The sequence below is a fragment of the Aegilops tauschii genome, chromosome 5, assembly GCF_002575655.3.
Source record: "Aegilops tauschii subsp. strangulata cultivar AL8/78 chromosome 5, Aet v6.0, whole genome shotgun sequence".
NCBI lineage: Eukaryota > Viridiplantae > Streptophyta > Magnoliopsida > Poales > Poaceae > Aegilops > Aegilops tauschii.
This window is the reverse complement of record NC_053039.3, coordinates 516,442,055-516,457,174: the sequence shown is the minus strand read 5'-3', so window position 1 is coordinate 516,457,174 and position 15,120 is coordinate 516,442,055. Positions and strand designations below refer to the sequence as shown.

The window sequence follows — 15,120 nt, the reverse complement described above, 5'->3', positions numbered from 1 at the left end:
GTTCGAGGGACATCATCGAGCTGAATGTGTGCTGAACTCGGAGGTGCCGTGCGTTCGGTACTTGATCGGTCGGATCGTGAAGACGTACGACTACATCCACCGCGTTGTGCTAACGCTTCCGCTTTCGGTCTACGAGGGTACGTGGACAACACTCCCCCCTCTCGTTGCTATGCATCACCATGATCTTGCGTGTGCGTAGGAATTTTTTTAAAATTACTACGTTCCCCAACATTCCCCCTTATCTATTTTCTTTTAGTTATATTTTTCTCTTCTTTCTTTTACTGCATGCTTTTTTGTTTATTTTCTTCTTTTTATTATTTTCATTTTATCTACTTATTTTGCTTGTTTGTTTTCTTTATTTGTTTGTATTTATTTTTTATTACCTTTATACTTTTTTATTAGACACGCAAACATGTTTTGTAAATCATGAATATTTATTTTTCATACCCAGGAACATTTGATAGTCATGGGAAAATTTCTAGATAGATGAACATTTTTTTACATTCAGGAATAATGTTCAATAGTTTGCTACATGCTTCAATCATAAATGTTTATACTTCAATTAGAAATATGCTCATGCTTTCACATGGTAAAGTTCATGAATGTAAAACCAAAAAATATGTCAGTTGCAAAAAACTTGAAAATACATGGTACAATAATTTTTATAAGTAAAAAATAATTTTTAACTGGAATAAAAAAACAAACCAAAAGTAAAAGGCAAAAAGTAAAAATAATACTGTAATAGAAAAGGCACACTCCACACCACGGGAGGAAAGGCTTGGTCATCTCTCGGCCCAAGGATAGACGAAATTACGAGGGCCCAACGCAATGTGGAGGACCCGTCTTCCTCCAGCACCTTCCCCAGTTCTCCTCCCCCTACCGCCGTTATGCTCCCCCACCGTCCGCGCCATCTCCACCGCCGTCCTACCCCATTTCCAGCGCCCCCTTCTTCCAGCTGGTGCCTTGGTTCTTGGTTTCTCCTCCTTCCGCTAAGCTCCCTCCATTTCGTACCTTGGTACCTGCACCGCACCGTGCACAGCAGCTCGCCGCTCCCGGCGACTTCGCCGAAGTGGACACGCCGCCGCCGCTGCAGCTGCAGCTGCTCCATGGAGGTCGCCCACGCGGCCGCTTCTCGCCCTCTCCATCATCATCTGTATTCATATATAAGCATCCTGAGATTGAGGCATTGGGTTCTTTCAGTTCTTCCGATGGATCCACTTCCCCACCGAAAACCCAGGCAGTCCGTGTACAGGTGGTCATTTCCTGCTACTGTTTTACTTGATTCCGTGTCTGTAATTTATCTCCAGCGGTCAGGATTTCTTACTTTGTGATGCCCTCGGTTGCAGCTTAGGCGAACAACAGCTAAGATTGGGGATGGAGTTCAGTTACTGTTACTTAACTCGGTTAGCTTATCTTCCACTAAGTGGGAGGACAATGAAGGTTGCCATCCGGGTATAGTGGGTGATGAGCAGGATGGCACCAGCAAAAAGATTATGGTTGTTGATGGGCTTGAATTATTTGCAGACAGAAGGTATTGGCCGACTTGCCGAGGTCTTTGTGTCAAGGTCATGGTCATCTCCTTAACATCGCATCAAATACGCCAGTGCCCTATTCAGGTCCAAATCCACAGGACTATTTACTAGGTCATGGACCCATGGTCATGCATGCCCATCTCCTTTCACATGGCCATTTCCTAGGAAGTTCCACACGAATCCTCTTCCAGTCTTCCTTGGGTCAACTCTAAGTTTTTGTAGCCATATCCTAGATATATTTGCAGTAGGAAGGCAGTCATGAAAGTGTTACTAGCTATAAGAGAGGGCGCTGCTGCCTGACCTGAATTTCTCTAGTGCAAGGTGTAGTGTAGAATTGTCGATCCACCATGGGCGTCTTGTCCATGATGTTATCTCTGCTGGTACTCGGGTCACTAGGAAAGCTAACAGCTCTGGCATCCGGAGTTGTGACAAGCCAGCAGAGCCCTGAAGGGACATGGGCGCGACCATCCCGTGCCGGTTTCACGCTCGATGGCTGCCCGACGAGCTGTGGCAGTGTGAGCTTCAGCTATCCCTTCGGCATCGGATCCAGGTGCTCCCGTGGGCCTGACTTCAACCTCAGTTGCAACGATGCCACTCATCCCGCCATACTTTTCTTGTGTGACGGCATCACCGAAGTGGTCAACTTTGGCGGTGATTTTCATTTTGATTTAAACTCAATCTGGGCCTCCTTCTCGCATACCATCCCCTTGAAATCTGGTGTTAGTGCTTACAACTTGTCTTTCAAACCACCTGGGAGGTCCTTCCATCTTTATCCCTTTGTTCTAAACATCATTGGCTGCGACCTGGCAGTGTACTCTGTCAAAGAGAATGCCATCCAGCCGATCTGCACAACTGTGTGCCCAGATCCAAACATTTCAGAGACGGTGGCCATGCACAACTGTAATGGCTTTGGCTGTTGTCGTGTAGACGTGCACAACTATTCTGACATTTATCAGTTCAAATTTGTCTATGACCACGACACAAAAAATACCAGAGCACACTCTAACCGGACCTCTGAATTGTGGGATAAAATCAGCATAAATACTGACTACTTGAAGCTCTCATGGGATATAGGGGATCAACCAAATACCGCCTGTGTTGCCTGTCTCGGCGACCATGTCGAGTGCGAGGGCCACATGCACGATACACTAGATATGACATCAAGATATCGCTACAACTGTGTGTGCCACGACGGCTACACAGGCAACCCTTACATTCCACATGGCTGCTCCAGTAATGGCAAAGGTAACTTCTTCTTACCTAATCAAGCAGCCAAACATACAGCTGCTGTTAGGCATTTTGGGCATTTGTACATGCTAACCTTATACTGATCAATTTAGGGTATAATCCAACTCCGAGCAGGGCTGACTGTATCCGTTGGTGTGGTAACATTAGTGTACAATTTCCATTCGGCTTTGAAGAGGGTTGCTTTGCCACGGAAGAGTTTCGCCTCAACTGCACAAATATGACGTCATCAGATGCCATGGTCATGTTAGAGGAGAAAAAGGTCATCAACATGAATGTTGAAGAAGCGACCTTTGATCTCACCATTCCCGACCAACAACGATGGGACCCCGTATCACCACTTAACGGTCTTTTATCGGGAAATGGGTTATTTCTCTCTGTCAAATGGGTTGCTGCTCATCTAAGTTGCGCAGAGGCCCAACAGAATAGATCTGGATATGCTTGTGTAAGTGCCAACAGCAAATGTGTGGAGGTAAGCGCTGAAAGGATCTATGCTGGTTACCTCTGCAAATGCTCAGATGGTTTCCGAGGAAATCCATATATCCAAAGTGGTTGTCGAGGTACCGCCACGAATGATGCAATGCAACCCCTACCGCTAGAGAAAAATGTACTATTAGCTAGAGTATTTCTTAACCCTCTAAAAGAAAGTTGCATATATGTTGCCATGTGTTACTAAAATAACTGCATGTTACTGTTAGCCAGTGATTTTTTGGCTATGTCTTGTCTGTTCATGTACATCCCATTTAATTGGCTGATGTACTGTTCCATGCTCATTGAATATTGTACTGTGGTCCATGTTACTCCCTGTGATTCATAATATAATCAGCATTACAATTTGTGACATTTAAACATTTTTAGATTAGGTTTGACTATCAATATAGAAAAAATTACTAACATGGAAAATATCAATTGATATTACTAGATTAGTCATCAAATGTATAGTTATTTCTGTTTCAAACTATATTATTTTCTAAAATGTACAGTCAAACGTTGGCTATGAAGACCATGTCCATGTCCTGAATTACTTATGTTGAATCAGGGGAAGTATATATTCTGTCAATGTATCTTATCAAGATTTTGTTAATTTCAGATATTAACGAATGCCTTCAACCAAACAACTGTAAAGGGATCTGCCATAATACCAAAGGAAGCTTCAGTTGTACTGAATGTCCTCGCAAGACTGAGTATGATCCAATAAAAATGCAGTGTACCAAGATAAAACAACAGCCTCTACTCTTAGGTAAGACTATATTCTTGTTATATTTATGATAGACAAAATAAAGCAGAAATTTAAAAGAGCTTAATGCTTGCAGGTATAATTATTGGGATGTCCTGTGGTTCCAGCATTCTTCTTCTGAGCTTCAGTATAGTGTTTCTTACTCGTAAATGGAAAATAAATGTTCAAAAGCAACTAAGGAAGAACTACTTCCGGAAGAACCAAGGTCTTCTCCTAGAAATGTTGATATCATCTGATGAAACTGCAAATGAGAATACAAAGATTTTCTTGTTAGAAGAGCTAGAGAAGGCAACAAACAACTTTGATCCTACACGTATCGTCGGCTGTGGGGGCCATGGCATGGTTTACAAAGGCATATTATCTGATCAGCGTGTCGTTGCAATAAAAAAGTCTAAGGTCATTGAGGAGTGTGAGATCAGTCAATTCATCAATGAGGTTGCAGTTCTCTCTCAGATAAATCACAGAAATATTGTAAAGCTCTTTGGATGTTGTCTCGAAACTGAGGTCCCACTGCTGGTGTATGACTATGTATCCAGTGGCTCACTGTCTCAAGTTCTTCATGCTGATTCAAGTGATGGTTTTTCTTTGTCTTGGAGTGATTGCTTAAGGATTGCCCTGGAAACAGCAGGAGCTCTATCTTATCTCCACTCTTCAGCTGCAATATCAATCTTCCATCGTGATGTGAAATCCTCGAATATACTCTTGGATGTGAACTACACAGCTAAAGTTTCAGATTTTGGCGCCTCTAGATTGGTTCCGACTGATCAAACACACATTGTCACGAATGTACAGGGTACATTTGGCTACTTAGATCCAGAGTATTTCCATACCAGACAGTTAAACGAGAAAAGTGACGTGTACAGTTTTGGTGTAGTACTAGTGGAGTTGCTCCTCAGAATGAAGCCCGTTTTTACAAGTGAATCGGGCACAGTCAAGAGCTTGTCAAACTATTTTCTCCAGGAATTCAAGGATGGAAGAATCACAAGTATTGTTAACTCTCAGGTCCTTGAGGAGGCAACAGACGAAGAGGTGAACAGTGTCGCCTCTCTTGCAGACGTGTGCTTAAGGCTACATGGCGAAGAAAGACCCACAATGAAACAAGTGGAGACAGAACTGCAGACTCTACGAACAAAACGGGTGAAGTCATGTCAAGCAGATCTGAGAAATGAAGAGCGAATGCTACCAGAGTCACTAACTCAAAGAGGAGTTATAGCTGCTCGCCAAGACGAGAGAGATAACTTACATTCAAGAGACAGCCGACGATGCTATAGCTTAGAGTGCGAGTTCATGGCATCTGCTAGTCTACCACGCTAGATGAGTCTGTCAAGTCAATAATGGATGATGATTATGTTTCCATTTTGTGAACTGATTTGTGTTTCAGAGAAACACTATAGAGATTGGTACCGTAAGTCAATTTGTGTCCAGGCATCATGATTGTAGAGATATTGAGTGAATGGCTGGCATATGCATTGTATTGATGAAATGCTGATAAGGCATATTATGGATTATATTAGCAATTATTTTGAGCACTCCATTGCTATGATATGTTGTTTTATTCAGATCATGAATGTGAGCACTCCCGGCTCCCACATGCACTGGGTTCTTGGATTTAGTAATTATTAGTAATGGGCTTAACTTAAAGTTTATTATACAGCCTTTTTTGTTTGGCCATATTGTTTTTGGTCGCTGCCACTTGTGTACATTACTGTGCTTTTATTTGTATACAATACCGTGATTTCTAGGCGCTATGGTAAAAGCGCGAGTTATTTTCGAATGTACAGCTGCTCATTTCCTGTTATTGCATTACTTAATTCTTTCTCTGTAGTTTATCTCCAGTGTTCAGAACTTTTTACTCTGTTCTCTTGCTTGCAGCTTAAGCAAGACCAGCTAGTGTTGGTGGTGGATTCAGTTACTGTCACCTATTATCAGTTAGGCTCGTCTCCACCATGTGGTGACTGAAGATTGCTAGCCGGCATCCACTATCGATGAGCAGAATGTTCCACCTCCGCACTCGCCCGATGCCCCACTGCGGTGCGCTTCTCGTGTGATTCACCATTTTCATGCTGCAATTTTGCGTGCTCCTTCATCTCTATGTTTGGTATGAACTTTGGTTGTTGGTAATGCATTTCTTGTGTAGTGCAAACCTTTGGGAATCCAGAAAATCCACAAGCGAAATGTGTAAAGTGGTACTCCCTCCGTCCGAAAAAACTTGTCCCCTATATCTCAAATGGATGTATCTAGTGCGGTGCTAGATACATCCATTTGAGGGACAAGCTTTTTCGGACGGAGGGAGTATATTACGAGCAGACATAGACTGGCCCCCTTTGGTGGGCTTGAATTATCTGCAAACAGAAGGTATCGACCGATTTGCTTAGTTCTTGTCTACGAGGTCACGATCATGCTCTTCTTCTGCATCACATCAAATACACCAGTCAAAGTCATGGTCATCTCCTTAACATCGCATCAAATACACCACTGCCCCAGCCAGGTCATGGTCGTCCACATTTGCTTAGGTCTTGTCTACGGGGTCATGATCATGCTCTTCTCCTTCTGCATCACATCAAATACACCATAGTCAAAGTCATGGTCATCTCCTTAACATCGCATCAAATACACCACTGCCCCATCCAGGTCATGGTCATCCACAGGGCCATTTACTAGGTCATGGACATACATGGCCACATCCACACCCATTTGATTCCTCTTCCAGTCTTCCTTGGGTCAACTGTAAGTATTTGTAACATAGATATATATATATATATATATATATATATATATATATATATGCAGTAGGAAGGCAGTCATGAAAGCGGTAGCCAGAAGAGAAGGTAGTGCTGCCTGACCTGAATTTCTCTAGTGCAAGGTGTAGTGTAGAATCATGGGCATCTTGCCGATGGTGTTCTCTGTGTTGGTACTCGGGTCACTGGGAAAGGTAACAGCTCTGCCATCTGGAGCTGTGACAAGCCAGCAGAGCTCTGAGGGGAACTGGGCACAACCATCTCGAGCTGGTGGCATGCTTGATGGCTGCCCAACAAGCTGCGGCAGTGTGAGCTTCGGCTATCCCTTCGGCATCGGATCAAGGTGCTCCCTTGAGCCTGACTTCGACCTCATTTGCAACGACACCACTCAGCCCCCCAAACTCTTCTTGCGCGACGGCATCACCGAGGTGATCGACTTTAACCATCCTTATTGGAGTTCAGACAGGATCTTGGCCTCCTTCTCCCAAACCATCCCCATTACATATGGTGTCAGTATCTACAACTTGTCTTTGAAACCTCTTGGGAGGTCCTTCCATTTTTATTCAATTGCTCTAAACATCACCGGCTGTGACCTGGTGGTGTACTCTGTTAAAGAGAATGACATCCAGCCGATCTGCGCAACTGTGTGCCCGGATCCAGAAATCACAGAGATGATGGCTATGCATACCTGTAATGGCTTTGGGTGTTGTCGTGTAGACATGGACAGCTATGCCAACACTTATCAGTTCAAACTTGTCTACGGTCAGAACCCAAAAAACACCAGAGTGCGCTCTAACCAGTCCTCTCAATTGTGGGATAAAATCAGCATAACTACTGATGGCTTTGTCCTCTCATGGGATATGGGGGATCAATCCGCCTGTGCTGCTTGTGTGAGCGAGCATGCCGGGTGTGGCTACAGCTACGATGCACCGTTTTTCATGCCCTCGGGAAATGGCTATTTGTGCTTCTGCAATCACGGCTATACAGGCAACCCGTACATTTCACATGGCTGCTCCAAGGGCGACAAAGGTAACATCTTTTTCCTAACCAAGCGACCAAAAGGACAGCTGCTGTTAGTCATTTTTTGGGCACTGATACATGCTATACTTTTTACCAATCAATTTAGGATATAATCCAACCCCAAGGAGGGCTGATTGCACCCGTCAGTGCGGTAGCATTAGTGTACAATTCCCATTCGGCTTTGAAGAGGGTTGCTTTGCCAGGGAAGAGTTTCACTTCAACTGTACAAATACAACATCATCGGCTGTTTTTCTGCTGGACGATTTGGAGTTAATTGGCATAAATATTGACGAAGGGACCATTAATGCCACCATTGCTGACCAACAATTGGCGTACCCTACGTCTGCTTCAGGACAGAACAGTCTTTTTTCTGCATATGTGTTCTTTCTCTCTATCAAATGGGTTGCTGCTAATCTAAGTTGCGCAGAGGCCCAAAAGAATAGGTCTGGATATGCTTGTGTGAGTATCAACAGCAAGTGCGTGGAAGTAAGTGCTGAAAGGGTCTATGCTGGTTACCGCTGCAAATGCTTAGATGGCTTCCAAGGAAATCCGTACATCCAAAGTGGTTGTCGAGGTACTCCCTTATTCTCTCTAGGATTACAGATGATACAGTCCCTAAAACTGGGAAAATGTACTAGTGCTGGATATTTTTCAACTCTGTAAAAGAAAGTTGCATCTTGCATGTGTGTATTACTCCCTCCGTTCCAAATTAATTGACCTCTATTTGTCTAGATACGGATGTATCTAGACACTAAACAAGTATAGATACACTCGTATCTAGACAAATGAAAGTCAAGTAATTTGGAACGGAGGGAGTAGAAGTCATGTGCTATTAAAATAACTGTATATTACTAGTACTTCTGTAATTGAGACTGATTTTTTGCCTACTTCTAGTTTGTTTATCATCCATGTAGGTTTCATTTAATTAGCTGATGTATTGTTTCATGTTAATGGAACAACGTACTGTGTTCTATGTGACGCCCTCTGACACATAATATAAGCAGTTTTAGAAAAAAAAACATTCAAATATTTTAGGTTTGACCATCAAAATAGAAAGTACCAACATGGACAATGCAGTACTAAATTGATATTAAGAGATTAGTGATGAAATATATTTTCTTAATATATAATTATTTCTGTTTGAAACAACAAATTTTCCTAAAAATATAGTCAAAATATTACTATGGAGACCATGACGATGTCCTAAACTACTTATTGTGAATCAGAGGGCGAGTATGTATTTTGTCGAAGCATCTTATCAAGATTTTACTAATTTCAGATATTAATGAATGCCTTCAACCGAAGAAATGTAAAGAGATCTGCCATAATACCGAAGGAAGCTTCAGTTGTATTGAATGTCCTCGCAAGACTGAGTATGATCCATTAAAAATGCAGTGTACTAGGATAAAACAACAGACTCTACTCGTAGGTAAGACTACATTGTTATTACATTTATTTATGATAGACAAGATAGAATTAAAAGAGCTTAATATCTGCAGGTATAATTATTGGGCTGTCCTGTGGTTTCGGCATTCTACTTCTGAGCTTCTGTGTAGTGCTTCTCACTCGCAAATGGAAAAGGAATGTTCAAAAGCAACTAAGGAAGTACTATTTCCGGAAGAATCAAGGTCTTCTCCTAGAAACATTGATATCATCTGATGGAAGTGCAAATGAAAAAACAAAGATTTTCTTGCTAGAAGAGCTAGAGAAGGCAACAAATAACTTTGATCCTGCACGTATCATCGGACGTGGGGGTCATGGCATGGTTTACAAAGGCATGTTATCTGATCAGCGTGTTGTTGCCATAAAAAAGTCTAAGGTCATTGAGGAGTGTGAGATCAGTCAATTCATCAATGAGGTTGCAGTCCTCTCTCAGATAAGGCACAGAAATATTGTAAAGCTCTTCGGATGTTGTCTCGAAACCGAGGTTCCACTGCTAGTGTATGACTATGTATCCAGTGGCTCACTGTCTCAAGTTCTTCATGCTGATCCAAGTGATGGTTGTTCTTTGTCTTGGAGTGATTACTTAAGGATTGCCCTGGAAACAGCAGGAGCTCTATCTTATCTCCACTCTTCAGCTTCAATATCAATCTTCCATCGTGACGTGAAGTCCTCAAATATACTCTTGGATGTGAACTACACAGCTAAAGTTTCAGATTTCGGCGCGTCTAGATTGGTTCCGATCGATCAAACACACATTGTCACGAATGTGCAGGGTACATTCGGGTACTTAGACCCAGAGTATTTCCACACCAGACAGCTGAACGAGAAGAGCGACGTGTACAGTTTTGGCGTGGTGCTCGTGGAGCTGCTGCTCAGAATGAAGCCTGTTTTTACAAGCGAATCGGGCACAGTCAACAGCTTGTCAAGCTATTTTCTCCAGGAGTTCAAGGATGGGAGAATCACAGACATTGTCAATCCCAAGGTCCTCGAGGAGGCGACCGAGGAAGAGATCAACGGTGTCGCCTCTCTTGCAGAACTGTGCTTAAGGCTACGTGGCGCCGAAAGACCCACCATGAAACAAGTGGAGACCGAACTGCGGACTCTGCGAGCAAAACGCGTGAACTCATCCCAAGCAGATCCAGGGAGTGAAGAGAGGATGCCACCAAGGCCAATAGCTCGAGGGACTCGATCTTCTCGTCAATCGTCTGCGATGGAATCAGGCAAGAGAGTCGTAAGGTCGGGACGCAGCGAACGGTCCTATCGCTTGGAGGGAGACTGGGAGAGTTCATGCCATCTGCTAGCCGAGCACCACGCTTAGATGAGTCTGTTCTGTCGAGTTTGTAATGATGGATAATTTGTTTCCCTTTTCTGTAACTGATGCTAGGGCTTGTATTACAGATTAGTTAGATTGGCGTTTTAAGTCACTTTATGTCCAGATCATTTCAGGCACCATGATTATATCCGTTTTTCAGTTGGAATCGTGCTTGTTATATGTAAACTGATATTAATGATGTGGTGTGAATTACTGGCATATGCATTATAATGATTTCCTTTTGATTTCCCTAAAGTTTCAGAAATATATAGTTTTATAATGGGAAATTTCAATAGAGAAGAAATGTAAATCAAGAAAAAAAAATTGATGAAAAGGTGAAAATAATACAAAAAGGAAAATTCCGATGCATTCAGGGACAAATATCGATACGAGCATTTCACAAGTTGTATTTTCTCTATTTCCGTTCAAACAAGCAACTGCAACATGCATCCAGTAAGACCTTTTTGACTCGCGACATGATTCCTGTTTATAGACCGTACCTAGTAGATTTCTCTGCTCCATTAGCAGCAGCAGCAGCAGCAGCAATGCTGTTCTTCCCATTAGCACCAAGAGCTTCAGTGCGCATGTCCTGCAGAATGCAACAGGCTTCCTCCCGAATGGAAACAGACATTTCTTCGTCACAGCCTAGATTGCACAGATTCTCACGTAACAGCTTTGCCTCCTTTGCAGCGCCCTGCTTGAACCATCGTTTTTGCAGTAAATTTCATGCAATGTGTACAGATCTACGTATCTATGAAAAACAGTGAAGGTAGAAAGGTCAGCATTTGGGCGAGCCAGACACTTTCTTACCACCATGGCGGCACCAGCAGCGGCGGCGATGGATCCAGACCCTTTGTACAACATAAGACTGATGGCATGCTCTCTGATCTGATTGCAGAGCATGCAAGTCATGTTACCAGAGTTGTATCTCCCGCACATAGCCCTCTCGCACATCAACTCAGCCTCTTTGCAGATACACTTGAAACCAAAAATTTAAATTTGTAGTTAGTGCAAAGAAAGCTACTACTGCTTAGTAAATGGAACAACGACTGATACAGATTAAGTAGGCATGCACATACCACCAAAGCAGCAGCGGCAGCATATGCACCAGCATATTCACACGCTCCATCAACTATGTCCTGCGCATGCTGCTTGATTTTGTGGCTCAGGGCAGTCTCAGTGTCAGTTAATTTTATCTTGTTCCTCTCACACAGACCGATGAACTTGGCCTCCATCTCCAGGCACTTAAAACCATCGTTTTGCAATTGATATAAGCAAGTAGATTAGCAAGCAGTTAAAGAATAGATGACCATTCAATCGAGCTAGAAATGAAGCAGGGCAAAAATACTTTCAGTTATTCCAGAAACTGAAGAAGAGCCGGTTTATGAGTAGTTTGTATTATGGAAACCAAACAACATTTACGCACTACATTGAAGGAATTGGTAGGATAGAAATTCTTTCTACTAGGTGCCTACCTAGTAGGATGCTTTTGGGAACTCTATAGATTGAGTGCCGAGTCAGAGTATTAACAAATAAACTGATCATGCAAAAAGAAAAGTCAACCAATTTATCATCAGTAGCGCACATGAAACACAATAATATGAGCAATACTAAAGATACACTACAATCCATAAACAGATGGGGAATAGGCTATTTTTGGGAACCTAAATACTATGGCACACCACAGTTCTTAAAACCTTTCCTGATACATGGGTCAAACATCTACCAAATGTTTGCAGGCAGGAGGTTTCCAAGTAAATTACCTTGCGGGCGAGAGGAATGAGACGGCCATTCTCATTTGTCCATGCAGATCGGACCACAAACTTGTGCTCAGTACAGGCAGAGTCATCAACAGATTCAGGAGGATTGCGGAGGTAGTACTCGCAGAGGTACTCCCGGTACAGGGGCATGTCCGGACCGAGGCCCTGATAGATCGGCAGCAGCCTCCACCATCCCCATGCCTTCTCCATTTGATCTATCCATCACAACCAAGTACGCAGAAGAAGCAGATGAGCACAATAACATATATACGAATTCAATTGTTCATTAGGATGAAATGGACGGCTACTCAACGACAGATGAGGTTTGGGGAACAAATTGGCCATGATCAACAACAACTCTATTCAATGAATCAAAGCACAAAATCATGATAGATTTCCACAGCGGAGAAAATAGATCAGCATACCTGGGTACCTGATGATCTTTGCCGAAGGTACCGACATATTTGTAGGTCTCAAATTACCCTCCACTTGCATCAGAAAAGCCCACCACTTGATGCGCATCCTAGCATCGCGGGGGGGATAGTCGATGCCGTTGGCGGCCAGCACCTCAGGTTCGTAGCGGTGAAACAACTCGTCGTCCTCGTCCATCCTGAAGTTCGCCATCACGGAGGGCAGCCGCCTGATCTGCTCCCTGCTCTAGCTAGGGTTCTTGGTGGATCGAGGGAAGGTGGGAGGGGATTTGTAGGGTTTGTACACATGGAATGGAGCGAATGGATCCCATCTATATTTTGAATTTCCCAAGTGCTCCGTTCCGAGCAAACACGCTTGAGCACCGTGAGAGCTATGTGTATTTTATTTTATTTTTATTTTTTGAGGGAAGGAAATGCGTATATTCTTATTAGGAACCGCTCTATTGGGCCAGCCTAACACTGTAGCTGGGCATGATTTTTTTCGTGTGGGATATTCACCTTTGTAGCATCAGTTCCCTTTGGGGTTTTTTTTTCGTTTTTCTTTGTTTTCTCTGGTTTTCTTTGTTTCCTTCTTTGGTTTTAACTACTCCCTCTGTTCCATAATATAAGAACATTTCTCAAACTATATTAGCTCGAAAAACGTTCTTATATTATGGGACGGAGGTAGTAGTTTTCTTCTTTTGTTTTCTTTTTACCAAAATATCTATTTTTTAATACACCATGTACATTTTTCGTATACATCAGGAATATTTTTTATATATGTTTAACATTTTTAATACATGTTTAAAAAAATCAGATATATGTTTTCATATCTATTTGTTTCCATACACATTGTATATATTCTTTACATCTAAAACATTCTTTTATATACATTTAAAATTTTAAAATACATGATTAACATTTTTTCAAATACTTGTTTTGAACATTTTCTCGTATACACGGTGAAACATATTTTTTTATGATATGAAAATTATTTTTAAACTATGTGAACATTTTTATACATTGGATAAACATTTTTTGAAGAAATGTCACAAACATTTCTTTGTGTTGCGTGAACATCTTTTTTATATGTAATGTAAAAAAATGGTGTGAAACATTTTTTTTAGTTACATGAACATTTGTTTACATTGCACGCTCATTTTTTTAATGCCACGTACATTCTAATGAAACACGTGAACATTTTGTAATGTCACACGCATTTTTCTTCAAAGGTACAAACATGCTTTTTAAAGTTGGGTGAACATATTTTTACATTGTATTTACAAATTTTTACATTGTATTTCATAAAAATTGTAATGTCCCACACCACTTTGGAGCAAGAGGTCATGGCAAATGTGGTGCACGGAGGAGATCGGGAGTGGAGGTGTCATGTGGTGTGGTGCGGATCGTGTCGGGCTGGCAACGTGACTGAGCCAAGCGATGGACCGTGTGAATGTCGGCCTAGAGTGGGATTCTCGGCAGTCGCGCTTCTTTAATGTTGACGGGCAGACGGACAGGCAACTGGTTTGAATGCGGAGAGAGCGGTCTGGTCACGTCGCTCCGGCATGAACAGGCATGGAGACTGGGACGTGGCGCGGGCGCTCTCAGTGAGCACGCCGCTTTAGTGCCGGCTCCAGTGAGAGGTCACATCCACTCTGGTTCGACATGAACGCGTCAGTGCTCTGGAGAGGCGCTGGCCGGCATGAATATGCGACAACCGCTTCATGCGGGAGAGGGTTTTGGGTGGGATCGGTGTGTCAGATGTGTGCGTGGCAGCGGTCAAGACGCCTGCAAAGCCCTTGGTTCGCCTCTGTTTTGCGGCAAAACGGACGTCCAGACCAGTCCGTGGCGATGGGGTACCGCATTGGATGAAAAAATGTGGATGCATGTGTTTTGAGGGTCCGAGTTGGAAATGCCCTAATTCTTCTTCAAAGTATAGGTACAACTTTGGAATGGAAGGTGTCACCTAATTTTTTTAAAGACATGTTGATACTACATTTTTATTTTAGTGATTTAAAATCACAGTGAGTCCTTAGGCATGTTGATACTATCAAAAAGGGATGAGGGTGTAATAATGATCCCTTTGCTTTGTGTGCTTAAATATCAAACTCCAAAAAGTCCTCATGCTCTTTCAAAGTGCTACAGTATATCTTCCTAATGCCATGCAACTAGGTATTGTCAAAGCACTTCACTCAGAACCATCGAAACATCTAGATATAGTCGTCGTTCCAAATCCTAGTTCAATCGGATCCTCCAACATTCCATTTGGAGCCACCGAAGCAACCTGGAAAACCTTTTGTTATCACGTCAAAAAATTCGAGCCATTCCAGTCGGAACTTCCGCTGTGTTAACAGAGAGTGTGCCTTTGCTGAGGTACTCACTTCGGAGCCAACGATTGATTTTCATTCGGACCTACCTATGCA

The 15,120-nt window shown here is 42.7% G+C and overlaps 3 protein-coding genes across 3 annotated transcripts; 2 read left to right on the top strand and 1 right to left on the bottom strand.

The window, feature by feature from the left end:
* The first annotated feature begins 295 nt into the window (after positions 1-295).
* Positions 296-5,543, top strand: LOC109743225 (wall-associated receptor kinase 2). The gene is made up of 5 exons (XM_020302305.4): positions 296-1,252; positions 1,347-2,777; positions 2,873-3,337; positions 3,868-4,017; positions 4,091-5,543. The coding sequence occupies exons 2-5, from the start codon at positions 1,880-1,882 to the stop codon at positions 5,326-5,328; spliced, it is 2,751 nt and encodes a 916-aa protein (XP_020157894.1). The 5' UTR covers positions 296-1,252; positions 1,347-1,879; the 3' UTR covers positions 5,329-5,543.
* A 349-nt stretch (positions 5,544-5,892) lies between these two features.
* LOC109743222 (wall-associated receptor kinase 2) lies at positions 5,893-10,693 on the top strand. Its single transcript, XM_020302303.3, has 4 exons — positions 5,893-7,781; positions 7,879-8,346; positions 9,052-9,201; positions 9,272-10,693. The coding sequence occupies exons 1-4, from the start codon at positions 6,893-6,895 to the stop codon at positions 10,531-10,533; spliced, it is 2,769 nt and encodes a 922-aa protein (XP_020157892.1). The 5' UTR covers positions 5,893-6,892; the 3' UTR covers positions 10,534-10,693.
* Positions 10,694-10,851: 158 nt separating this feature from the next.
* On the bottom strand, positions 10,852-13,650 carry LOC109743221 (uncharacterized). The gene is made up of 5 exons (XM_020302302.3): positions 12,713-13,650; positions 12,291-12,502; positions 11,607-11,771; positions 11,338-11,505; positions 10,852-11,221 (listed from the first exon to the last, which is right to left on the bottom strand). Exons 1-5 carry the CDS (start codon positions 12,909-12,911, stop codon positions 11,015-11,017), a joined length of 951 nt encoding a protein of 316 aa, XP_020157891.2. The 5' UTR covers positions 12,912-13,650; the 3' UTR covers positions 10,852-11,014.
* Positions 13,651-15,120: the final 1,470 nt, after the last annotated feature.

Coding starts and splice junctions, on each gene's coding strand:
- LOC109743221 (XM_020302302.3), bottom strand. CDS start 12,911: ATGGCGAACTTCAGGATGGACGAGGACGACGAGTTGTTTCACCGCTAC. Junction 11,772..12,290: donor TCATTCCTCTCGCCCGCAAG/GTAATTTACTTG, acceptor GATGGTTTTAAG/TGCCTGGAGATGGAGGCCAA. Junction 11,506..11,606: donor CTGCCGCTGCTGCTTTGGTG/GTATGTGCATGC, acceptor TTTGGTTTCAAG/TGTATCTGCAAAGAGGCTGA.
- LOC109743225 (XM_020302305.4), top strand. CDS start 1,880: ATGGGCGTCTTGTCCATGATGTTATCTCTGCTGGTACTCGGGTCACTA. Junction 3,338..3,867: donor TATCCAAAGTGGTTGTCGAG/GTACCGCCACGA, acceptor TGTTAATTTCAG/ATATTAACGAATGCCTTCAA. Junction 4,018..4,090: donor ACAACAGCCTCTACTCTTAG/GTAAGACTATAT, acceptor TAATGCTTGCAG/GTATAATTATTGGGATGTCC.
- LOC109743222 (XM_020302303.3), top strand. CDS start 6,893: ATGGGCATCTTGCCGATGGTGTTCTCTGTGTTGGTACTCGGGTCACTG. Junction 7,782..7,878: donor CTGCTCCAAGGGCGACAAAG/GTAACATCTTTT, acceptor CAATCAATTTAG/GATATAATCCAACCCCAAGG. Junction 8,347..9,051: donor CATCCAAAGTGGTTGTCGAG/GTACTCCCTTAT, acceptor TACTAATTTCAG/ATATTAATGAATGCCTTCAA.